At 42.3% G+C, this 26532-nt stretch overlaps 2 protein-coding genes across 18 annotated transcripts in view; one reads left to right on the plus strand and one right to left on the minus strand.

Annotated features, from left to right (window-relative positions):
* LOC133410360 (interleukin-1 receptor accessory protein-like 1) overlaps positions 1–5332 on the plus strand; it is a 234255-nt gene extending 228923 nt beyond the window's left edge. For all 9 annotated transcript variants that reach the window (XM_061691474.1, XM_061691457.1, XM_061691448.1 and 6 more), the window contains one exon: positions 109–5332. In XM_061691474.1, the coding sequence (XP_061547458.1) occupies positions 109–836 (728 nt within the window). In that variant the 3' untranslated portion in view covers positions 837–5332. The remainder of the gene's footprint in view (positions 1–108) is intronic.
* A 6827-nt stretch (positions 5333–12159) lies between these two features.
* Positions 12160–26532, minus strand: part of LOC133410396 (peripheral plasma membrane protein CASK) — an 80018-nt gene continuing 65645 nt past the window's right edge. For 3 of the 9 annotated variants that reach the window (XM_061691551.1, XM_061691540.1, XM_061691531.1), the window contains 15 exons: positions 23961–24149; positions 23742–23820; positions 23582–23667; positions 23389–23457; positions 23241–23309; positions 23009–23044; positions 18320–18358; positions 17792–17988; positions 17575–17690; positions 16621–16701; positions 16459–16539; positions 16133–16335; positions 14113–14196; positions 13867–13893; positions 12160–13671 (listed from right to left, as the gene is read on the minus strand). In XM_061691551.1, coding sequence (XP_061547535.1) covers positions 13495–13671; positions 13867–13893; positions 14113–14196; positions 16133–16335; positions 16459–16539; positions 16621–16701; positions 17575–17690; positions 17792–17988; positions 18320–18358; positions 23009–23044; positions 23241–23309; positions 23389–23457; positions 23582–23667; positions 23742–23820; positions 23961–24149 — 1533 coding nt within the window. In that variant the 3' untranslated portion in view covers positions 12160–13494. The remainder of the gene's footprint in view (positions 13672–13866; positions 13894–14112; positions 14197–16132; positions 16336–16458; positions 16540–16620; positions 16702–17574; positions 17691–17791; positions 17989–18319; positions 18359–23008; positions 23045–23240; positions 23310–23388; positions 23458–23581; positions 23668–23741; positions 23821–23960; positions 24150–26532) is intronic. The other 6 variants (XM_061691568.1, XM_061691560.1, XM_061691595.1 and 3 more) reach the window with 4 other exon arrangements.

Consider the following 26532-nt stretch of genomic DNA (forward strand, 5'->3'; position numbering starts at 1 on the left):
ATTCAGGTTCTTAAAATGCCAACAAAAATGACTCATGCAATTAGCATTTCCAATACAACTCTGGCTTACATAAAGGGATTGTGTGTGTTTTTGTGCATGTGCTTGTAGCTTACATCGAGGATGTTGCACGCTGCGTGGACCAGAGCAAGCGCCTCATTATCGTTTTGACGCCCAGCTACGTGGTGCGGAGGGGCTGGAGCATCTTTGAGCTGGAGACGCGTCTGCGCAATATGCTGGTGACAGGCGAGATCAAGGTCATCCTCATTGAGTGCGCCGAGCTGCGCGGCATCATGAACTACCAGGAAGTAGAGGCCCTTAAACACACCATTAAAACGTTGACAGTCATCAAGTGGCGCGGCTCGGCCAGCAACAACCTCGACTCCAAGTTCTGGAAGCAGCTTATCTACGAGATGCCCTTCAAGCGCACTGAGCCCCTGAGCATCTCCCACGAGCAAGTACTGGATGTGAGCGAGCAAGGGCCTTTCGGTGAGCTCCAGGCGGTATCGGCCATGTCCATGGCGACCGCCACCTCCACCGCCATGGCGACTGCACACCCGGACTTGCGCTCCAACTTTCACAATTCGTACCACACCCAGATGAGACAGAAACACTACTACCGTAGTTATGACTATGAGATGGCACCAAGGGGCACTCTCCCGCACCTGTCCTCCAGCAGAAACCAGCACACGTACTGCAACATCCCCATGACACTCCTGAACGGACAGCGGCCACAGTCCAAGTCGCCGCGGCAGCAGAGTTTAGAGGAAGGCCACGGCAATAATGCCATGCTGCCACTTCTGCCCCGAGAGACCAGTATATCCAGTGTCATTTGGTGACACACACCCCTCGCCGCTACACAGGACATACTAATCCAGGAGACGGGGTTGGATTGGTTTTGTAGCGCATTTATAATTTGTTCTTTCCATTTTCAATTGGTCATTGAAATGCAAAAAAAAAAAAATAATAATAATTAAAGCGTGACTCATTATTTTGTTCTTTGTTTTTTAATCTAAAACAAAAACAACAAAAATGAAAAAAATGCCAGAATTTTCACGTTTCAATTTCAGGCCCAAATCAGTTTGAAAAAAAACTTCATTGAATTGAATTGAACTTGTGGGATTTACATGACCCGGAAGTTTTGTAACGAGCCTCAATAAAGATAGTTATCAGTCAGGTCCACAAACACAATTCATCAAATGATCAGCCATATCATAACAGAGCCAATTGTGTTTTGAGTGTTTAGAGCAGTGGTTCTCACGACCTAAAAAAATACTTAGCTCTCCAAGTGCCACCATCATGGCTAACATTAACATAGAGTAATGTAGTAGGCCCAAGTGTTCATCTACAACAGAACAGAGGTTTTATTCCTAAAAAAGTATACTTAATAGGATTGTAAGTCCTGTACATTATAACATTATGGAGTTTGCCCATCACTGTGCTTAAATATAGGTAAATGAAAAAAAATCAGTAATTCAATAATTAATTAATTATTCAAATTAAATGTATTGCACACGAATGTTAAATAAAATTGTACCTAAATAAACTGTTCTTAAAGATTAAATGCAAAGGCATTGAACTTAAAAGTTAAATACAACTGAACTGTATGCAGGCAGTGATTCGCCCACATCACATACAGCACAGTACAGCATGGCGCAATAAACCAAGCGTTCACAAACTGGTTCTGCCTACAACAAAAGCAAACAGTATCTTCCGTGTCAGAACTAATGCATGAAGCCAAAAGCAATAACATTTCCAACACATTTGTCCTCGATATAATATGGCTGACGGATCGCTTGATGGCTCGTGGTCACGGTCCAGATTGAATGTGGCACCAGTGGCAGCTATCAAGCTAACATAGCTTTTCTAATGCTCATTACCAATTTTGCAGGTCACTTGAACACAGCCAATTAAATATTCACATCAAACTCCACCCTGTCGCAATTAAATTTTTCAAATTTTTTTTTTGTCCTGTTCGGGTGTTAGGTGAAGCAGAATGGAGGATCTCTGTCCCTTTTATGCCGGAACAGTTTTACTGTGTCACAGTGGAGTTTTTAAGCTTCCACTGTGGTTTGTTAGTATTAGAATTGAAGTTTATTGAGAATCAGAGACGAACAGAACAAAGTTTCTAGAGGCGAGAGAGAAACAAAGACAAAAAAAAGACAAAGTACTAATTGTAAACAGGATGAGAAGAGTAAGTCATTACATTATCTACGACAATGAAATATTAAATATGAGTGTTGCATGGGGCTGTGGTGCTACAACCTGTGAGGGAAGGACAGGACGAGCTCGAACAGGACAAGGGCCGTGAACCTGGCTGTACAATTTCAGTGTGTTGGGATTGACTATGTAAATTGTAAAAGTCTATAGGACGAGAGTACGAGCGAGGGGATACACAAGCAATTCGCATATTCATGAGGTATTTGTCGCAATAAGTGAGTGGCCCCACACCCAGTGAAAGAGGACACATGCAAGTGAATTGACACCATTTTACATACACAATGACTGACAGAAGTGTCCTGTAATTGCTGCGGACGCTGAGGACCCCACCCAATCAATCGAGGGGCAATTTTGTATTTGTAATCTGAACCTTGAGTTGAATTAATAAAAAATAGGACATAGTGTACATAGTACTGAAGTATTTTTTTTTTCTTTTGTGATTACATTAAAAACAAATGAGAAAATAATTCGTTTTTGTTTTTCAATTTTTGATTGCCCATTGAAAATGGAAAGAACCAATGATGGGCTGATTGTTTTGTCACATTGAACAACAAATGGAAAATAAGAACAACCGTTTTGCGCCATGCCTGTAAAAACTGTCACGTAACTTAAGCCAACACTGGCTAATATGGCTGGGAAAATGCTGGAATACAGGGTCATGTACATAGTGTTTGTACTTTGTAGCATTTCTTTTTGTTGATGACATTCTCTCTGTCATCTTTTGGGACTTTTTTTTGTTTGTTTGCTCACTTTTCTGAAGCAATGGCTTGTGAAATCACAGAAGTTAGTGTGTAGATCGATAAAGGGGCGTGGGTGATTGTCAGTGGTGGACTGGATCTCCGAGAGCAAAGTGTCAGCTGCTCCAACCCTGTAAATGACAACAAACTCAGGAGTCCCCAACCCCAATAATGGATGGCAGTGGTACCTGAGAAATACGGTGCTAAAGGCTTACTTCGCTGTTTTCTTTGCGATAACACAGATTTATTTACCTTAACAAATGATTCTATCACAGAAAATCTAAATTGTGTATTGTTTTATGAAAAGGGTCTATTTTTGTAACAGCGTGTGACAGAAGGACTTTAAGAGTAGAGCAGAGTTTTGTCATGTAGAGTGTTAGATGACACCCTCTGATGGGGAATTCACACATAGTAAAGTCTTGCATAGCAAAGAGTAAATTACAGGTCGAAAGTCTTAGGCCACCTTACGCTGTGTTGTTTTAGCAGCCAATGTACCTCAGAAGAGTGCAGATCTCTGCCAAGGGCAGACAAAAGTCATTCTGAAGTATGTTACAATTCTTGGGAATGATTGAAATATTGACTCAGACATTGAAAATGGGAGCTCACCAAAATCTGACAGTTTCTTTTCTTGACCCATGTACTAACCATCAGTCAGATGTCTCTTGTGTTAACTGTATATTTTAGACCATTTACTGTTTTACTGTGTCAAAATGACTGTTGAGGAAGAAAGTAATTAAAACAACAACGCTAGTGAAGGCCTAAGACTTTTGCACCAATACGGATTTGCGTCATTAAAAAGGCGAGTTGTAACACTTGATGCAACAATGCCGTTGGCGATGAGGAGACAGAGGAAAGGAGAAGCCACATCATCATCCAAAGCATTTGCTCCATGCGGTTTCTTCAGTTGGAACAGGGCTAAGCCATCATTCGTTGCCTATACGATTGCTCTGCTATTCGAGCACCATTCCATTTCTCCAGCAGGACAGATGTCAGTTACGTATACAGTAGTGCAAACATTAGGGCTTTGGTCTCCGAACTCAGGATGGATGATGATGTGTGTTTTTTGTTGTTGTTTTTTTTTTTTTGGTACAAGTTTTTTTGTGTGTGAAAAGCGGGAATGGATCTGTGTTGTGACCGCAACTTTGCTTTTTTGTTTGTTTGAACCCATGGCAACAGAAGCATAAATCGCTATGGGAACCAGTAGACTCCGGCACGAGAGCCATAATATTGCCATATTAACTAAATAAATACATCGCCAGGATGTGGTGATGGAAGAAAATATTGAGTTATTTCTCCTTTTGCAGCTATAACACCTTCCACTCTTCAGTGAAGGCTTTCTATAAACTGTAGGAGGTTTTTTTTTGAGAAAATGGATTGATGGGTTGAGGTCAGGATTCAAGTTCTTCCAGACCAAACTCATCAAAGCTGCTTTAGGCACTGGGGAACAGTTACGGTGGAATATCAGGGGCCTTCCTCAAACTGTTCCCACAAGGTTGAAAGCATAGAATGATCAAAAATGTCTTTCTAATATTAAAAACTAAGGAAGAGATCCATCCGACTCCTGACTAATAAATGAATTTGTTTATACTTTGTTTATATGTACTGTGGAGTTTCTATCACGGTAAAGATGTCAAACTGAAGAAATAGAACTCAATTAAATACATTTTTACTAAGTTATCTCAAAGCATCTTGAAATCACAGTTGTACCATTTGAGAGGATGCATTCGGGTGTAAGGTTTTTAAAATTATTTTTTAGAAAGCTAATATTAAACACTAAAGAAGAAGAAAGTACAGTATGTGGAAATACAAGTGAACGACAACATGAAATGTTCCCTTCACTCCAAGCTTGTGGCATGTTGTCAACAAAATAAAACACTCGCTCACATATCAAATCGGTAACGTGCAATCTTGTTGCAGTCTTGATTTGTTTCTGACATCAGTTTTCTGAGACTCAAGTGTTCCCGAAAGGGCGCGTGGTTGTGTTTTTACGAGGAAAACGTTTGACGCCGAACCTTATGGGGCATGAGCGGAGGAGTGTCCGTGTGACTCTCCATTTGTAAAAATACAAAGATGAAGATTTAAATGAAGACAATCGAGCCATAATAATCCCCCCAGGGCGTCACTAAGCAGTAGTCATTCAGGAGGAGCTTAGAGGTCCCATTACACCAACCAATACATGTTGGCTGGCAATTTTTGTATCACGGTGAATATTTGTGGTGACGATGGCTGTGATGAAGATGAGTAACAAATATATAATATAGCACAGAATTAATTGCAGGCACTTTCACTACAGCGGAGAGCCAACGGTCTCTTCTGTTTCTGGGTTATTTTGTATCATGTCTCTGTAATGTTCATGCAAAGAGATAATGCTATTAATAAAACACATTTAAAGTCAAACAGTCTGGGTCACGTGTGTGTATGTGCATGTGTGCGTATGAGGGGCCGTTAGGGACATTATTCAGGATTAGTTCTCACACTTACTATTCAAATGCTCTCACACACACAAACTACTGAGGCTCTTATAAACACTAGTCAAATGCGCTCATGAACACTGTGTGTGTGTGTGTGTGTGTGTGTGTGTGTGCGCGCGCGCCCATGTTCAGTGCTGTGAAAATGTCACAAATTTTTTTCATGGTTTCCCCACTTTAATGTTTAAGATCATCAAATGGAAACATCAAAGAAATATAACCCAAGTGAACTTAAGATGCTGTTTTTAAATGGTGATTTCGTTGACCAAGGAAAAAAATAATTCAGTTACCTGGCCCTGTGTGAAAAGGTAAATCCCCCCCTAAACCTAATAACTCATCCTCAGCAGCAACAACTGAAATCAAGCGTTTTCTAGAATTGGCAATTAGTCTTTCACATCTCTGTGGAGATATTTTGGCTCACTCTTCCTTGTTTGAATTCAGCAAAAAATGTAGGGGTTTTGAGCATGAACTGCCTTTTTAAGGTCATGTCACTGCATTTCAATTGGATTCAAATCTGGGCCTTGACGAGGCCACTCCAAAACCTTCATTTTCTTCTTTTAAGCCATTCAGAAGTTGCTTTGCTGGTGTGTTTTGGATCATGTTATCCTGTTGCAGAACCGAAGTGCGCTTCAGCTTGACGTCCGAAACTGATGGCTGAACATTCTCCATTATGATTTCTGTTAAAGAGCATAATTCATGGTTCCATCAATCACAGCTAGTTGACCAAGTCCTGAAGGAGCTACAAGCATCCCAAGACCATCACACTACCACCACGTTTGACTGTTGGTATGATGTTCTTTTTCAGAAATACTGTGTTTCATTTACGCCACATGTAACGAGACACACACCTTCCAAAAAGCTCAGCTTTCATCTTGTCAGTTCATATAATATTCTCCCAAATGCCTTGGGAATCATTCAGATTTTTTTTTTTTGAAAAAGTAAGACAAGCCTTTATGTTATTTTTGGTCAGCAGTGGTTTTCGCCTTGGAACTTGGAATGCCATGGATGCCATTTTGCCCAATCTCTTCCGTATTGTTGTGTCACTTCTTGTCTCCTCTCCTCGGTCCTCTCAGTGTCCCACTTCTTGTTAGTTAACTTCTTTCATTGTATGATTTCCTGTACTTTGAGGTTCCACCACCAAGTTTCCTTCCCCCCTTTCCTACCAGAAGATACACCAAGTACTCACCTGCCTGTCTCTCTGATCACCTTGGCTGGAGTAGTCCAGTCTTCTGGACGCTCCTCCTGTCCACCAAGAGCCTGTCTCACGTCACAACACTCTTCCTGTCTCAGCTTCCACCACATGGTTCTCTGCTCTGCCTTTGTCTTCCTAATCTTCCTCCTCACCACCAGAGTCATTTTACACAACACCATCCTATGCTGTCTGGCCACACTCTCCCTTACCACAACTTTACAGTCGGTAACCTCCTTCAGATTACATCGTCTGCACAAAATGTAATCCACCTGCGTGCTTCTACCTCCGCTCTTGTAGGTCACCCTATGTTCGTGTCTCTTCTGGGAAAAAAAGTGTTCACTACAGCCATTTGCATCCTTTTTGCAAAATCTACCACCATCTGTCCCTCCAAGTTCCTTTCGTGGTTGCCGTACTTACCCATCACTTCTTCATCGCCCCCATTACCTTCACCAACATGTCCGTTACAATCTGCACCAATCAGGACTCTCTCTCTGTCTGGGATGCTCAGAACTACTTCGTCTAGCTCCTTCCAGAATTTCTCTTTCACCTCGAGGTCACATCCTACCGGTGGGGCATAGACACTAATCACATTATACATAACACCTTCAACCAAGATGGCGCCTACCAGTGTGGTCGCCTCGGTAACGCTCTCTCTAGTATTGTCTTTGTTTTTGTGTTTTTCGTCCGTCTTTGGAGACCTTACACGACTCACTTACACAAGGGGAGACCTGCTAACCATCAAGGAGGCTACTCCGGACTTTCTGTCACCAACTCTCGAAGATCCGCTCAGTTTTTTCCCCCGAGTTACTCACCGGAGCGGCGTCCGCGGTTTTCGGCGCATGGAGACTGAAGCGGCGCCAGAGAGGGAAACGAGCCGGCATTCAGGTGAAACTCCGCAAGAGAGGACACAGATTGGCGTTCCCGTCGATCCACCTCGCGAATGTACGCTCCCTACCCAACAAAATGGACGAGCTTCATCTTCTGTTAAAGACCAGTAAAGACTTCGGACGTTCCGCGGCCATGTGCTTCACGGAGACCTGGCTTTGCGACGCCGTACCCGATGGCGCCGTCATGCTTCCCGGCTTCAACATTCATCGAGCGGACCGCGACATGGAATCATCGGGGGAAACAAAGGGCGGCGGGATCCATATCAACGAAAAATGGTGTACGGACGTCACGGTGCTCAGCACACACCGCAGCCCGTATTTGGAGTCGCTGTTTTTGAACTGTAAACCATTCTACTCGCCACGTGAGTTTGCATCGTTCATACTGGCTGGAGTCTATATTACGCCTCAAGCTAACACGAACGCCGCATTGCTAACGCTCGCCGAACAAGTCAACGAAATTGGAAAAAAACACCCGGACTCACCCCTCATTATTCTCTGGGACTTTTAACAAAGCTAAACTCAACCACGAACTCCCTAAATACAAGCAGCACATCGACTGTCCTACCAGGGAAAATAATACTTTAGACCACTGCTATACCTCGTGCAGCCCTGGGCTCGTCTGATCACTGCTTAATTCACTTAATACCGACGTACAGGCAAGAATTTAAATGTGCGAAGCCTACAGTGAAAACAGTCAAAGACTCAAAATTAGTCTGGCATGCATTCCAATCGCTGACTAATTACAAGCGACGATCCCCCCAAGCTGAGAACAATAGCACAATAGCCAACGACTTGAATACCTTCTATTGCAGATTTGAAAAGGACAGTTTCACTCCACACACCCACCCGGCCGCACCCGCGACCACAACCACACCTCTGACTTCTGCGTTAACCATCCATGAACAGGATGCGAGACGCATCTTCAAACAACAGAAGATTAACAAAGCGGCAGGACCGGACCATGTGTCCCCATCCTGCCTCAAAGTCTGCGCGGACCAGCTCGCTCCAGTCTTCACTCAGATCTTCAACAGATCTTTGGAAATGTGCGAAGTTCCATCCTGTTTCAAACGCTCCACCATCATTCCAGTCCCCAAGAAACCTGCAATCTCTGGTCTGAATGACTACAGGCCTGTCGCTTTGACATCTGTGGTCATGAAGTCCTTTGAACGTCTCGTGCTGGACCACCTCAAGAGTGTCACAGGTCCCCTGCTGGACCCCCTGCAGTTTGCCTACCAAGCGAACAGGTCTGCGGATGATGCAGTCAACATGGGACTGCACTTCATCCTAGAACACTTCGACAGTGCAGGGACCTACGCGAGGATCCTGTTCGTGGACATCAGCTCAGCGTTCAACACCATCATCCCTGAACTCCTTTCAACCAAGCTTCTCCAGCTCAGCGTCTCACCTGCCATCTGCCAGTGGATTTACAGCTTTCTGACGGGCAGGACACAGCAGGTCAGGCTGGGGGAGGCCACCTCATCCACACGCAGCATCAGCACTGGGGCGCCCCAAGGTTGTGTCCTCTCTCCGCTGCTCTTCTCTCTCTACACGAACGACTGCACCTCAGCGAACCCGACTGTCAAGCTCCTGAAGTTTGCAGATGACACCACCGTCATCGGCCTCATCAAGGACGGTGACGAGTCTGCATATCGACAGGAAGCGGAGCGGCTGGAGCTGTGGTGCGGCCGACACAACCTGGAGCTGAACACGCTCAAGACTGTAGAGATGATCGTGGACTTCAGGAGGCATCCTTCGCCACAGCTGCCCCTCACGCTGTCCAGCTGCCTGTCAACTGTCGAGACCTTCAAGTTCCTGGGAATTACAGTCTCTCAGGACCTGAAGTGGGCGACCAACATCAACTCCGTCCTCAAAAAGGCCCAGCAGAGGATGTACTTCCTGCGGCTTCTGAGAAAGCACGGCCTGCCGTTCTACACAGCGGTCATCGAATCAGTCCTGTGTTCTTCTGGTTTGGTGCTGCTACAAAAAAGGACAAACTCCGACTGCAACGGACAATCAAAACTGCTGAAAGGATTGTCGGATACACTCCTTGAAGTCTCAGCGCCCTTTGCACAATGGTCATTGCACCGGACTATTGCAATATTAGTCATTCGAACTGCTCTAAGTGCTCGAGGACTCTGCATCTTTTTGCACACTTGTTTTTTGTCAATGTCTTTATGTCTCCAAAGTGTTCTGTAAATTGACTGCCTGTTGTACTAGAGCGGCTTCAACTACCGGAGACAAATTCCTTGTGTGTTTTGGACATACTTGGCAAATAAAGATGATTCTGATTCTGATTCATAGACACTAATCACATTATAAATAACACTCTCAATTGAACGTTTCAGCCTCATCACTCGGTCTGATACTCTTTTGACCTCCAAGACATTCTTAGCTAACTCTTCTTTTAAAATAACCCAGACTCCATTTCTCTTCCCATCTAGACCATGGTAAAATAATCTCAAGCCTGCCCCTAAACTTCTAGCCTTGCTGCCTTTCCACCTGCTCTCCTGGACACACAATATATCAACCTTTCTCCTAATCATCATGTCAACCCACTCTTGAGATTTTCCTATCATAGTCTCAACATTCAATTCTAAGATCCGTGCCTTCCTCTTCTCTTTCTGCCGAAGAACCCGCTTTCCACCCACACTAGCTGAATTTCCACCGGCGCCCTGCAGGGTGACGCCGCCGGTGGGCGACGTTGTTAACCCGGGCCACGACCGATCCGGTATGGAATTCTTTGGATGAACGCTCATATTTATTTGGCAAAGTTTTAAGCCGGATGCCCTTCCTCACACAAGCCTCTGCCTTTAGCCGGGCTTGGGACCGGCCTAGTTTGCTCTGGCTTGTGCCCCCCATAGGGCTGCAAACTTAAGTACAAAAATAGCTACAACAAAAAGGGAGAGAAACCAGTCAAAATGTTGAATCTGTGACCATACTAAAATTGAACTGACATCCTTTCTACCGCTGGTTCGTTCATATGTGCATTCTTCGCAAAGCAATTAAGTGATGTTATTGTTGGCGGGAGGTAATAGAAAAGAGTAACTCTGCCATCTGGTGGACTTTTGGTCGAAGCGCAGTAAACGTCTGTCGAGTAAATAAATACAAGGTATATGATATTCGATCAAGCACGTGCATATGGGTTGGGGGCGAGGGGGGTGTCACTTGTGCGTCATTTCCCCATTGCGAAACAAACAAAAATGAAAAGATTTTTCTTAATTCCTCTGTGAACAACCAATCAGTTTTACATACGATTATTCAACCTTAACGTTTGTTAACAACCAATCAGTTTTACATACGATTATTCAACCTTAACGTTTGTTTAAAAAAAAAAAAACATCCGATTTGCTAGACGCATAGGTGTACTCACTTGAAAACTTTCATTTGTTTTTTTTACAATACATAGATTTGTTTTTGTTCGCGCACGTTGAGTAATGTGACATTTGTGATTTTATTAAACTCCTCACAATTATGTCAGCTGAACCCCATTATTGCTATACTGTATTTATATAACATCCCCCTTGATGCACGCAGCCTGCAAATGAACAATGCTTCACGAGTTTTCTTTTCCTTTACGTTCAGCCTTGGCGGAGGTCTGTGCGCAACTAAGTAACATTCAATTTATTCATAAATATGCATGACAACGCTAAACAAATGTATTCGATCAAAACTTCAATTAGTAGCTTTGGTCATTACCAATACCATTTTTATGTTTCTATATGTGTTTATACACCATTAGAAGCCATGTAAGAGATTTTTTTTTAACTGCTAAAAGATAATTGTTCATTACTTTTAGAATGTACTGTATATAAAAGACAACAAAAAAACCTGCAACGAACATGCCCATTAAGATGTCAAATACAGTTAGTTATGTTGTATTTATTGGGGGAGGGCGAGTTGGTTTTGTGGTCTACTGTTATGCTTGATTAATTTGTGACTTGTCAGATTTGGGTATTATGGGAACGGGTACGTTTGAAATTCTACATTCCTGCTTAAAAATCAAAAAAACCGCGCTCACGGACAAAGTTCAAAGATTTTGGAACTTTTAAAAAATATATATATTGTCATTATTATCATCGTTAGTCCCATTGTACACGATTTTAGTCAGTCCTTGATTTCGGTTTCTGCTGATTCTCGTGCATTTTCTCCTCATTGCACTGACGGTGATTTCCTCGGTTAAACTGGCCAATCACAAAATGGATACTTTCTTTCATAATTGCGAGTTTCCGCCTAGGCTTCTCGGTGCCATTAAAAGTTGCAAAGGGATTACATGAAAATACGAACCTCGAAGTGATCTCGCATTTGACAAGTGTTGCCATTGCATTTTAAGAGCCATGGTGTACGTTTGTGTACATGTCAAAAGCAACACCTGTAACTGAAAAATTGCCCTTTACAGGCAAGAATCACCACTTACAATACCGTGCAATACCCCCTGGACCCTGCAAATGGTTCACCCCTCTGGCAATAGGAGCGTGGATGACCTTCAACGGTGCAATTTTGATCATGTGTCGTTGCACTCGTCCCCTCAGAAAGCCTTCATCCATCTCATTTCTTTCCCTGCATCAACATGGACAGCAAAACAGTCCAACCCACTACGATGTCAGGTAACCTTGCTGTCACACATTCAAGTCAAGCTAGTGTATAGATATATTTTTTTTCTTTACAAAATGAAATAACAAAAAAACGTCATACACAAGAGCTGCTTTGACATTTACAGAAGTCATTTACACACGACTTAAAATGAGAACACGAAGAGGCACAAAAGCAACTGTACTCTCGAAAATAATCATGATGACGTCACGTGTGTGTGACGGGGAAGCGCTGTGCTACTTCTGGTAAAGCGTCAACATGTTACACACAGAGCATCTTTTCAACATTATTAAACACTGGCTCTCTGTAGGTCACGCAAATGACATACCATTGAAACATTTACACAAAATTTTTACTCGTTTACTCACCCTCAAAACAAGAATACTTGTATTTTTTTTTTTTTTTTATATATATATATAAACACAAATGTTAAGTTCCAAAACATCGGCTCTAACATCTGAGACGTCCAACCTACATGAAGTTTGACCCTCCTCTAGCACATTAGTAGTAATACAATAGAGTAAAACAATGGCCCTGGCAGTCTGCCCAAGGGAAACTGGGGGTGTGCATAGATGTTACAAACTTCTTCCCCATGCCTCATTAAGGCAGTACATTTAAATTTTACTTCATTTTTTTTTTCTTCCACTTGAGTGCTGGATGTACCTACAGGATCACAGACTGCGCTCCGTGCGGGGAGGAGCAGGCTACTCGCGCACCAAAATGTGTGAGCCGACAAGATGATCATTGTCTTTTTTGTGCAAATTCCGATGTAAACAAAGACGATCATAGGTTGGGGAGGGACACGGGATACAAGAGGCGAGTTGACAAAACGGTGGAATAAATAAGAGGCTGGAGAACGAAACTGCCAAGTTTCCTGTGCTTTTTGTTAAGTTTGGTGTCCAGCGACTGACTTGTGCACACTGTGGCAGCTTCTGATGTGCTTCAAAGTTCAACTGGTTTGGGCACATGGGTTCCACATCGAGTGCCTTTGAGGACCCACCCATGCACACTTGCTTAAGGGCTTGCTTTCTATTGCCTTGTCAGTGTTATCAGTCATCCATTACGTTGAAAAGAAATGTACAAAATATAGAACACACACCCCACGCAGCCGTCAACTATGTAAGCACAGAACTATATTCACCTAACATTTTTTAGCATTGATATCATTGCAGATAGATCATGTATATATGTACACATTAAGGCCTTCAAGGCCAATGAAACACAAAAAGGGCCAGAGTGTAGTCCTCATGAGGTGGCACAGTTATTTCTCGCCCTATTGTAACTTCATCTACACAACACAGGATTTTGATCAGATGACTTTCCAGGTGATTGCACCAACGTCGCACATCTGTTCAGGAGGAGCTGTGGATGCTTCAGTGAGATGAGCTTCTGCTGTCATCCTGTCAGTACACCCAGGACACTGGGACCCACTGAGGGGTGTTGCACGCCAGCTCCACAGCCTCTTCTAACAGGCGCAGGGTGTCGTCTATCTCGTTGTTGATGATGGTCTGGTCAAAGTAGTGCGTGTACGTCTGCTGCAGCATCTCCGACTCTTTCTGGAGCCGCTGCAGGGAGTCATCCTAACAAAAATACGAACAAATTCACACATGCCGGTAGTAATGACGTCAAGAGTAGGAGATGGCAGTCTGCCTCCATGCAGTGAGGAGCTTGACAGATGTGCTGCTGACTAAACACACACTCAAAAGGGATCTTGGGATTTGACGCTACACAGCCTTGAGTGTCAAACACGCACAAGATGAGCACTTAATACTTACAGGCAGCTTGCGACACCACTTGGGAACCTCCATTGCAAATGGAAAAAAGGCATGCCAAAGAAAAGACAAATGTACTTAAAGCAAAGAGGGGAGGTGAGAAATGCATTGAGAAAAGGACAACACTGGCCTTTTAAGGATACTGACTGGTTTTGTATGAATGGAGTCAGCGCACATACAAAAACACGCAAACACACAAACACCAATAAGTGAGTGCAAGGGCAGCCACATGGAAGCCGGTCACTGTACCTCCGTGAGGCCTGGCGTGATAGTGGGAGCTGCGATGAAGACAACATAGGGAGCAAACTCTGCGGTTCTGAGAATCTTTAGTGCCTAAAATGAGGGAGGCAAAGAGAAACACTTCGTCACAAGTCTGTATAGTTTCTTTTGCCTTTTACCATTTGCCTATAATTCCCAGGATTTCTTGTTGGATGTAGATGCCAAAAATTGAGACTTACAACATTATTTGTTTAAACCGTGCTTGTGCGCATACTTGGTCGCTCATGTATAACTCACTTGAATTTGTGCATTCAAGTCTTGTTTTCTCATGATCCATCACAGTATACTGTATGCAACGGGGCTGCTGAGTCTCAAACATGCACTACGCTTCGGCCCGCGCTCTACCTTCGCTCTACCGCATACCTTGATGGGATCCCTTACTTTTCTCACATTGTGATCAAGGTCTGACACTTTTTTCACGGTCTGCCAAGGCTTTCTAAGAACAACAAATGTGGACTCAAAGCAGAACAGAGCATGTTTACGGCCACGGCACAAAAACAAGCCGTGAAAACAATAGCTACCATATTATTCTGAATCTGCATTTACATTATGATTCAGGGAGCTGGACACCGAACTGGAAAAACTGGAATGGTCGTGAGACAACGCAGGAGGACTTACAGGATGACCGGGCGTGAGAGGGCGCACAACTCAACCTACAGACAGACTGTACTGTGACGGGAAGGAGTAAGTGAGCCTTCTCGAGGCTTCATGTGCACTCGCTACTGCTCGCCAAAAACCTTGATGGTCATTTCAACGACAGCACTATTTGATGAGACCTTTGGTGTCATGATGGGAATGATCAATGAAATAAACACCATGATCTTGTGCGATTCATTCACTAATCTGTTCATAATTAATGGTATGATATTAAATAAACACTGAATGCTGGGTTGATGGAGACTTTATTCCTTTTTCTGAGGAAACAATATATTGTCCACTGAGCTTACACAGTTGTATTTTTTTAAATAACCTCGCAGACATTCGAACATCACAAAGTATACATTCAAGTATGAGTAAAATTTTCCCTTGAGGGATTATAATGAGTAAAATAAATGTACATAAAAAATACCCTTTCACATAGTAGCTGACTGAGAAGGCGGCAACAAGCCTGCAAAAGGATACATGTACCTCTTCCTATCACAGAGGATCTTCAATTACATTTTTAACTAGTGCACATTTGGCAACAAAAGAGAAGAATACTTCTTACGTTAAACTAGGTTTCGTTAGAATTTGTGACCACAGTTTGTGGCACCAGTGGGTTCGGCACCTCTGTGGCATTGCTGGCAGCGCTCATTTCTATTTTCCAAAGAAAACCTCTGGCTATGACGCTCAGCATGTGCGCTCAACCTCTTTGGTTGACCATGGTGATGGCTGTTCTGACTGGAACCTGCCCTGTTAAACCGCTGTCTCGTCTTTGCCACCGTGCTGCGGCACAATTTAAGGGTGATGGCAATCTTCCTATAGACTAGGTCATCTTTACATAATGCAACAATATATATGTTTTTTTTTTCAGCTCCTCAGAGAGTTGTTTGCCACCAGGGGGCCATATTGAACTTCCAGTGACCAGTAGGAGAGTGATAACTCAAAATTATCACACAAACTTCCCATTCAATCCTGAGACTTTACAACATGAATCAGTCTTATGACATCGGGAAGGGAAAATGGCTAACTGGGCCCAATTTGTATATTTTCACTTAGTGGTATAATCACTTTTGCTGCCAGCGGTTTTGCCATTTATGACTGCGTGTTGAGTTATTTTGAGGGGACAGTAAATGTAGACTTTTATACAAGCTGTACACGACTACTTTACTTTTGTGAGATACTGTATTATAATAAAAATTATAATTACATTAGATTATACAGATATTTCCATAATTTCTCATTGGAAAATTTACTTACAATCTCAACAAATCAAAGGTCAAACAGCCTCCTGGAGCTGACTGAATTCTGAGGGTCATTTGCTGCTGTTCACACATGTGGTTTACTTTACCTGTGGCTCAACATCCAGAATGGAGATCATGCCCTGAGCGTGGATCTGCCTAATAGTTTCCAGCCTGGTTCCGTACATGGCATCTTCATGGCTGCCATATTCCAGGTAGTCATTGTTGCTGATGTCCTGCATCATCTGGTCATGAGACACAAAGTAGTAGTTCTTTCCATTTTCCTCATCTTTCTTCGCAGGCCGAGTTGTGTCTGAGGAAGACAAAAGGGGGGAAAAAAGGTTCAGCTTCAAATTTGAAAGTTAGGCAAGAGAAAAACTTAGTCGCATTATTGTATGAAAGTGCGTGATGGTATGTATGCACGTGTATTTCTTACGAGGGATGGGGTAGGCAAAGCGATCCGGATGTTTCGTGATAAGCGTGTTCTTGATGTGCCTCCTGCCTACTCCGTGCGCACCTGAATGGAAATACAGGTGTGTGAAACGACAGCTTCATCATCATCATCATTAATGGAAGCTTAAAGGTAGACTTCATTTACCAAGCAAAACCAGTGTTTTCCTCTTGAAGGAAGGCAGCTTGACCACTTCCTCATATGTCACCAGGTCTAGTTGGTCAAACACTGTCAAAATAGAGGAGAAACACTGGCTCTTAAAGTATTCCTAAAAGTAATGCAGAGACTTTTTGTTACTTCTAATCTGGGCCAGAGAATAACAACACAATCTAAACAATGCTATGATAAGGATCTTACTACAGTATTTGTCTTACACTGACAAAAATAGGTATTTGCATTCAAAGGTCAAACACACACAGGGACGACGAGGAAGAAAACACAGAAGCTGGATGCCAGCTGTCTGAAGTTACTTACATGCAGCAGAGTCATTGGGTATGAGACAGCATGAAACATGGGCAGAGGGTGGGAGCGCAAAGGTTAATAAAATACACATTCAAATAAAAGGAGACAAAAATGTTGTATCCAAAGTGGATATGTCCATCGGTTAGTCAAGAATAACACTGACAGAGGTGAAGGTCTCTGAGGCAAGAAGCAACATGCCACACTGGACTTGACAAAAGACATTTCAAAGTGTAACACCAGGATCATGACAGTCCAGATATTAATTAGTGCACAATGCTGTGCAATGAATACATTGCTGGAGGACTCTGCATCATTGCACAATGCCACTATATCAGCATCATCACACTTGTGGTATACTTTCATTGCTCAATGATTCTCCATACTTGTGTTTTTATGTCCTAAATGTTTATTTTGTCATAGTGGCTGCAAGTCCAACTTGTGTGTCTTGTAAGATACTTGGCCAATAAAGCTGATTCTGGCTTTTGATTGTAAAAAGACCCAGACTCATGAAAATGGCTCAAGTACAGCAGCTAGAACATCACCTTCTAATGGGTACTGAGCCTTTGGTGTTTCTTGTGAACAGTATACTATATAACTATAAGTGTACAATATTCTGTGACATGAGTGCATGTGTGTTACCTGCATTGTGCTTGGCCAAGTACTTGTCTTTATACTGTTTCTTCTTTTTGCCAAACCACGTGCAACTGGCTTGCTGTTCCTGTTTGGTCTTCTCCATGGCTATACATGCCACACGCCTGTGAACACCACATGAAGTGTGACGCAATGCTTGCATATCACCGTAAAGGCAAACCTGGGAAGTGTGATGGTGACCTTGAGTGATCATTTTGTCACTTACCACTCCTGCAGCTCTGGGGAAGGGATGAGGCCTGCTGTGCCATTCTTGGTATTCTCTAGCTTTCCCTGCCACCAATTGTGGTCATCCTTGGAGATAATCTGAATGATGTCACCCACCCTGAAACGAATTCCTGCTTCCTTACAAGGTATGAGGTCATCTTTTGCCGGGTCATACTCAAACTGAGCACGAACATAGATCTGCAGGGGCGGAACAGTCAGATACGACCTTTGTTCATTGCATCATGGGAGACTACAAGAAAGACTATAATTGTTTCAACTGCCCTTATGAAAATGGAGTGGCTACTAAATCAACAACATCATACAAATGCAAAGCCAGCACAGGTTAACCTAAGATTGAAGGTAGCAAAGGAAACAGAACTGTAGATGGAATGTGTTGTACTATCTAACGGTAACTGCTAGTTGGAAGCAAAATCATTATCAGTATCATTATGCTAAGGGCAGTGCTTTGAGGCAGGGATGGGGTGAGTCGGGATCTACTTCTACGTGCTTCCTCTCATAGACATCTTACCTTGATGGACAATTTGTCCTGGATAGCAGGTCTGGAGATCTATGGAGTTGAGAGCATCACACACTTACACATAAATCATGCAGTAGAATACGTTGTGGGGCACAAACAAGAGGGTGCATTGAGGGACTCATATATGTAGGCTGAATCTGACGTGCATTTGTCCATATGCCATCAGTTACTGTATATATGTGTGTCACCTTTGAGCATGAAGTTAATCATGTAGCTCGTGAACATTGAGTTTTACACGCAAAGTTGTGACGGGGAAAACTCTTGTTTGTTTATTAGGTGTCATTACTTCAAGCCAGTGATGGGCAACTGGCAGCCCACAGGCCGCATGGGATCTGCACCCTGTCTCAATTAATTTGAGTGTGTGTGTGGATGGATGGATGGATGGATGGATGGATGGATAGATGGATAGATGGATAGATAGACAGATAGATAATTCTTTTGGGGGGTGGGCGGGGGAAGGATTATAAACAGAGGTAAACAATAATTTTGCTCTGGTTCTCAAATGAGCACCAACTTGCTTGGTGCTAATTGTTTTCATGACCCATTCTTTCATCACCCATCCAATTCACTGGATGAACTTAGGCCCGTTTAGACATGCGTACTATCCGTTACTTATTACATCAAGGAGTCTCGCACAGGGCCCCATTCAAGCTAGCACCGCCCCTGACTTGCAATATGTGAGCGCGCGATCAGCTGATTAGGCGCAGTTCACTCACGTAGCGTTCCATAAACTTTTTTTGCACCACGGTCCGGTTTCACGTAAAGACATTTTGATGGACCGTTGTAGCAGCTGTGCAGCAACTCGTCGTTGGTGCCTGCGCGCACTCAGCCACCATTGCTGCCCGTGAGTGGAGACGGTGGGCCACAGGCTCGCAGCTTAGCTCAACTAAACTGAGAAAGGAACGAATCAGTTCATTAAGTGATTCAGTAAGTTCATTCAAAAGATTGGTTCGTTTGAACGAGTTGTTTGTGAATGACAACATTACCGTCTACCGCTGTGCTCCCATAAATTAAAAAAAAAAAAAAGGAAAAAGAAAATGCTTGGTGGTACGCAAAAGCGCATTGATACAATTGAATCGCGTGCACATTTAATATTTTCAGTGGATTTGCGCACCAATTATGTACATCCCTGATTATAAACATGTTTCATCTACTACACAGGTGTCATACTCAAGACCCAGAGGCCCGTCACATCTTTTTATGTGGCCTGGGAAACCAAATACCAAACGTGTGTCCACTTCATAGTTCTAAAATACCAAAAATTGCAAAATGTCTTCACTTTTAATACCGTTGAGAATGAAATATTTCAAGCCTTTTTCTTACCCATGTTGCTTTTGAAATAAATTGAATAGTTGTCCAAAAAGCTGTTTACTGGGTTCTGATTTCAAAACAAGTTATCCATGTGACGCACTAATCGTCACTTTAAACCGCATACACTCCTTGAAGTCTCGGCGCCCTTTGCACAATGGTCATTGCACCGGACTATTGCAATATTAGTCATTCGAACTGCTCAAAGTGCTAGAGGACTGCATCTTTTTGCACAATTGTCAAAAAAAAAAAAGTACCGACATTACCAGATAACTAGCAACCCTTTACTGCACAGTGACTGTTTTTTTTTTTTTTTTTTTGTCAATGTCTTTATGTCTCAAAAGTGTTCTCTGTCAATTGACTGTCTGTTGTCGTACTAGAGCGGCTCCAACTACCGGAGACAAATTCCTTGTGTGTTCTTTGGACATACTTGGCAAATAAAGATGATTCTGATTAATTTGTAGTGTATATGTAACGATAATAATGCAATCATAAAATTTTTTATGGGTTCACAGTCATAACGGCCCTCCAAGGGAAACCACAATATGATGTGGTCGGCAACAAAAATGTGTTTCTTCTACAACTGATCAGTACTGTATTGTAATAGCACCATTCAGCATTAGTAGCGCTTCCACCAGGTCTTCTCCATCAGGAATATCATCAAGAATAGGAAGCAGTTTATGTTCAACAAGGTTAAAGGCAAGCTTATGTACCTAATTTGCTAGGAGATGTCAGCCATGATTGTTTTGTGGCACTGATGAGTCATACAAGACAAACATAAGCTCTTTTACCTCGGGAAGGAGGTTTTGTCACGCAATTACCAAGAAGAGCTCACTAGCATCTTAGAGTGGGTACAGAAAGTATTCAGGCCCCTTTGAATTTTTTACTCTTTGTTATATTGCAGCCATTTGCTAAAATAATTAAAGTTTTCCCTCAATGTACACACAGCACCCCATATTGACAGAAAAAAACTGAATTGTTGAAATTTTTGCAGATTTATTCAAAAAGAAAAACTGAAACATCACACAGCCATAAGTATTCAGACCCTTTGCTCGTTATTTTAGCTGTGTGCTTAGGGTCATTGTCTTGATGGAACGTAAACCTGGAGAAGGTTTTCGTCCAGAATATCCCTGTACTTGGCTGCATTTGTCGTCCTGTCCCTGCAGCTGAAAAACACCCCCAACAGCATGATGCTGCCACCACCATGCTTCACTGTTGGGACTGCATTGGACAGGTGATGAGCAGTGCCTGGTTTTCTCCACACATGTCGCTTAGAATTAAGGCCAAAAAGTTCTATCTTGGTCTCATCAGACCAGAGAATCTTATTTCTCACCATTTTGGAGTCCTTCAGGTTTTTTTTTGTTATCAAACTCCATGCGGGCTTTCATGTGCCTTGCACTGAGGAGAGGCTTCCGTTGGGCTACTATGCCATAAAGCCCCGACTGGTGGAGGGCTGCAGTGGTGGTTGACGTTCTAGAACTTTCTCCCATCTCCCGACTGCATCTCTGGAGCTCAGCCACAGTGATCTTTGGGTTCTTTTTTACCTCTCTCACCAAGGCTCTTCTCCCCCAATTGTCCAGTTTGGCTGGACGGCCAGCTCTTGGAAGGGTTCTGGTTGTCCCAAACGTCTTCCATTTAAGGATAATGGAGGCCACTGTGCTCTTAGGAACCTTAAGCGCAGCAGCAATGTTTTGTAACCTTGGCCAGATCTGTGCCTTGCCACAATTCTGTCTCAGAGCTCTTCTGGCAGTTCCTTTGACCTCATGATTCTCATTTGGTCTGACATGCACTGTGAGCTGTAAGGTCTTATATATACAGGTGTGTGGCTTTCCTAATCAAATCATATCAGCATAATCAAACACAGCTGGACTCGAATTAAGATGTAGATGAAAGTGTAGAACCATCAAGGATGATCGGAAGAAATGGACAGCACCCGAGTTAAATATGAGTGTCACAGCAAAGAGTCTGAATACTTACAGCTGTGTGATATTTCAGTTTTTCCTTTTTAATAAATCTGCAAAAATTTCAACAATTCCGTTTTTTTCTGTCAATATGGGATGCTGTGTGTACATTAATGAGGAAAAACATGAACTTATAATAAATGATTTTAGCAAATGGCTGCAATATAACAGTGAAAAATTTGAGGGGTCTGAATACTTTCCGTACCTACTGTATATAGTTGGTATAATGCCACGTAATGCTAAGCTCATCTTATCTTTGCATTCAAAGGAACTAACTGAGAGGTTATTATATCGTATACAACTCACAGTAATGGTTTCAGGCAAAGTGCAAAATAAGTGTAAGTCGACAGTTGATTACGACAGATTAAATTAACTGTGGCTAATATAAACACGAACAATAAAGATTAATGTCCTTTATTACAAGCAAAAAAAAATAAATCAGCACTGACTAGCGCAATGCATGCTGGGAACCAAAGTTAATGCGAGAAGTATACTGGACCTGCCAAGCTCTCAAATTAAAAGTATACAAACAAGAGGTTATTTTCTTCAAAAGAACCATTGACAGTTTGTTTAAGGTTCATGAGGAGTTACTAAAACTTGTGTCCTCCAAAAACACGGACATATTGAACACCGTTAATAGTGTTGCAAACTCGTATGGTGGCCTGGACAAGCGGCAGAACAGTAGACGCACCAGGGATCCTTCAACAAAGCTAAGTGTTATACTGCCTTATACTGCAAAGTGAGTAGGCCTAATAATGTGCGCATTTTGAATGACATGCAGGACTAACATAGTATAACATTATCATTTTGAGTGAGAGGATTTTTGTGGAAAGAATGCACAAAATGAGTTCTTGCACTGAATGTTAGTTCCCTGTTCAGCAGGTTTGTGCCATCTTTAAATGGTATTTTTTACGAAAGCGAGCCTTTGCACTTGGGGAGGGGGGAATCAGTATGTGGTTATTTTTTGAGTGCTTCAAACCCTTTGTTGCTGAAGAGTGGATATTTTATCCATGCATTTAAGGATGAAATTTATTAAAAAAACGGATGTACATTGGTTCAATAAAAAACAGACATATGCAGATATTTTGACCATATTTAAAATGGCATTTTTGTCAGACAGAAGATTAGGAAGGCCTATGTAGCCCCCTGGTAGCACTGACGAAATATTGTGGCCCTCCTCAGTTGCCCATCCCTGCTTAAAGCCAAGCGTGGTATTGAAATGTTCAATGAAGCCTTTAGCAGAGTTGAGCTAAGGTTAAATGTCCGAGTCCAAGACGGACACTAAACAAATGTAGTGATGTAATGGGTAATAAACAGATACATGCAGATCTGGATGACACTGATTTGGAACAGTTAACAGTTCTTGCAGAAGCAAAGAGGAAGACTATTGGAAGTTTGCTGTAAAACTCACCTGACGAGCTTTGGGCGGAATTGTTGCTGGCAGATCCTATTGGGTAACCAATATAGCCTTGTAAATATTGACAACAATACTACTTACTGTTTTATATATATATATATATATATATATATGTATATATATATATATATATATATATATGTATGTATGTATGTATGTATGTATGTATGCATTACGTGTATTTATTGCTTTCAAGGTCCTCGAACTACAATGCTTTTCTACTCACCTGGATGGAGCTGGTGACACTTGCATGACCATTAGCAGCCAAATGTTGAGACAAATCTGGTGACTCCTTCTGCAACACACAGTTTGTCATGCTTTCTTCTCTTTCACCTTCATACACAGACATGTAGTAAGTAAACCAGGTTTTGTACCTCACAAGACTTGGACTGGGACCGGTAACTCGGTACTATCTTGAACGTGATGCTTCCCCTCATCTCCCTCTGTGGATGACAAACACTTGAAAGCATGGATGCAGAAATAGGTTTGACATGATTGGAGTGGAAAAAGTTCATGCTATGCTATTGACCTGACCCATAGCACAATGTAACTCTGTTGTTAACTCACAAGCATTTTTTGGAGCTGTTCCACTGTTTGATTGGCAACACTGATACCATTAATCTCTCTGATTTCATCTCCTACATGCAGGGTCCCTGAAGGTGAGGAGGAAAAATTTTGGTCATTCACATGACATAAAATGAGCATATAAAATAAAAAGGGAGCTGACCTTGCCGATGAATCATTCCACCATGCATGATCCGGGCCACAATGCAATGGTTGAGCTCGTTCATTTTCAGCGTAATGCCCTGTGAAATACAAACAGCAGGTCTGAGAAAGTTTTACTGAGTGACTGAGGTAACTATAGGACAAAGGTTATAGCAAGAGTCCATGTATGTGTCTGTAATTTTTACAAATGTTTTCCTTTCACATGAGAGTGTGAATGCACCATGGCCTCATCGGTGTTCTTCTGGAACTGGACCAGACGGACTCTGGTAACGTTCTCCAGGTCCATGTCTCCGTTGCTGCTGTCTGGTGAGTCTCCGTTCAAGTAAGGGGACGTGGGCGGGGGGGTCACTCTAAGCGCCTCGTCACTGTAGACCTCATGGGCTACCACATCGTGGGTCTGTAGCAGAGCCTGAGCGGCAACATGGAAAGCATTAATTCAAAGCTTAAAAACACACATGCACCATTACAGTACGTGTGTTTGTGGAGGGCTTTAAAGAGTGTGGCTTACACTAATCCTCTGAGGCCACTGATCATGTCACTGACCCATTGTATGTTTTTACTCACATCAACTAGCTGCCGAAGCTCATCAACAGGGCAACATGCTCGCTGACTGAGAGACGGAGTTGCCTCTACATTAGAACTGAGATGAACAGTACAGAGGAACACATCAATTGTTTACTTGTGAAAAAACAAATTTCCTACAGCAACTGATTACGTTCCAAGGAAAGCTGGGAATTTCCAGTCTGAAGCTTAACTTCTCAGGAAAACAGGCAGAACTATTTGATGGGACGTGCGCTGCATGTGCATTTCATACATGCTAGCATGTATGAAACAAGCAATATGCATGAGATCGCAAGGCAATCCAGGCTAAATGGATAGAAGCAGACCAACAGTGTGTCACAATCGTGTACTTAAGAGCAATTGAACATGCACATCCACTATTATTGTGCGAGCATGCATGTATTAGAGACTGACATTTTTCAGGAATCCCACCGGGTCCTGTGGGTCCCGCGGGAGTGAACTTCACTATCAATCAGGTAATTGGGCAGAAGCAAAGGTCATTGGGAGCCGGAATTGTGATAAAGTCACCAGGAATTGACAGTCAAAACCATGAGATGGGAGTTGACGGGAGTGGAAACCATGAAGGGAGTGGAAAAACATGCAGTTATATTTTATTTTAACTTTTATCAAATGGATATTCAAACATTTCCCCTGAACATTGACGTAAACATTGCTCACTCGGGATTTGAATCAATCTCTGTGGGAATGGGAGTAAAACGGGATTGGGCAAAAAAAACATTTTTTAAACACTCGTGATTGGGAGGGAGTAGGACATCCCCGTGGGACTGGGAGCGCAAGTCAACATACACTCCTGTGTCAGCCTCTTGTGTGTATGTTGAGTATGTACACCCCTCAAGTATATACTTGCATACTTTGCAATATCGCAAAATTAAAGGTGCCTCGATATCATTCTGGTCTTGTCTCGGTATTAAATAATGAGGCGTGTTAAAAATTCTGTTTTGGGCCGGTTATACGCAGCCTCACCGCTTAGCCAGGCTGCTAGAGCCAGACTACAGTGCTGTACTTCCTCATTAAGAGTATAAATGCATCTGATTGGATGTGTAACCCATGTGACTATGTGAGTACGTCAAAAATACACTAATTGGCTGACTGGCCCACGTGTGCCAATACATAAAAAATGAAATAATGAAACGGGTCCAACTCATAGATATACAGATATCAATGCAAAACTAAATCTGACATACTTCTCTCTCTTCAAATTAAATGTCCACATTTGAAATGAAAACATATTACAGCTGCTCAGAAAAATAAATCATCCTACAATGTCACTAAGCGGAGGAAAAGAAACAGAAGAAAAGGGCAAAACACTCTTAAGCCTTCATGCGTGTATGACGTCACTTGAATTTTTGGACTTAAGCAGAGAAATCACTGTTAGTAGGCAGTATCCAATTTCTAATGTTAAAAATAAAACAAATAAAAATACAGTAAATACTGTTAAATTATTGAACAGACTTTTCCATTGGACAGTTTTATTGTGTGGATATATTATTGCTGTAGCAATAATATTGTTTTGGAGGTAGAGTGTAAACAATCGGACGGGGATAGATGTGAATGATTTGAAGTTGTCTTTTTCAGAAAAACCTGTAGGAAAACCAACAGAAACGACTAAAACCTACTGAGAAGGACTTGGCAAGAGTCAAGAACAAGAGCAGTCAGAAAAAGATTTAAAGTTTTACGGTTCTCCTGCTTTCGCCTTTTTGCCCAACCTGTACGATGAACCTTCCTGCAATACTATGATTCTGCTTGCTGCGTACCATGAGCTTTCCTGCAATATCCCAATAATTATCATACCGTAATAAAACCGAACCGTGAGATATAGATATCGTTACATCCCTACTATATATATATATATATATATATATATATATATATATATATATATATATATATATATATATATATATATATATATATATATACACATACACACACACACACACACACACACACTCACACACATACTGAACAAAAATATAAACGCAACTCTTGTTTTTGCTTCCATTTTTTGTGAGTTGGACTCAAAGATCTAAAACGTTTTCTACATACACATAAGGCCATTTCCCTTAAATATTCACAAATGTGTCTAAATCTGTTAGTGAGCATTTCTCCTTCGTTGAGATAATCCATCCCACCTCACAGGTGTGGCAAATCAAGATGCTGATTGGACAGCATGATTATTTCACAGGTGTGCCTTAGGCTGTCCACAATAA

This window comes from Phycodurus eques, chromosome 1 (genome assembly GCF_024500275.1).
Source record: "Phycodurus eques isolate BA_2022a chromosome 1, UOR_Pequ_1.1, whole genome shotgun sequence".
NCBI classification, from domain to species: Eukaryota; Metazoa; Chordata; class Actinopteri; order Syngnathiformes; family Syngnathidae; genus Phycodurus; species Phycodurus eques.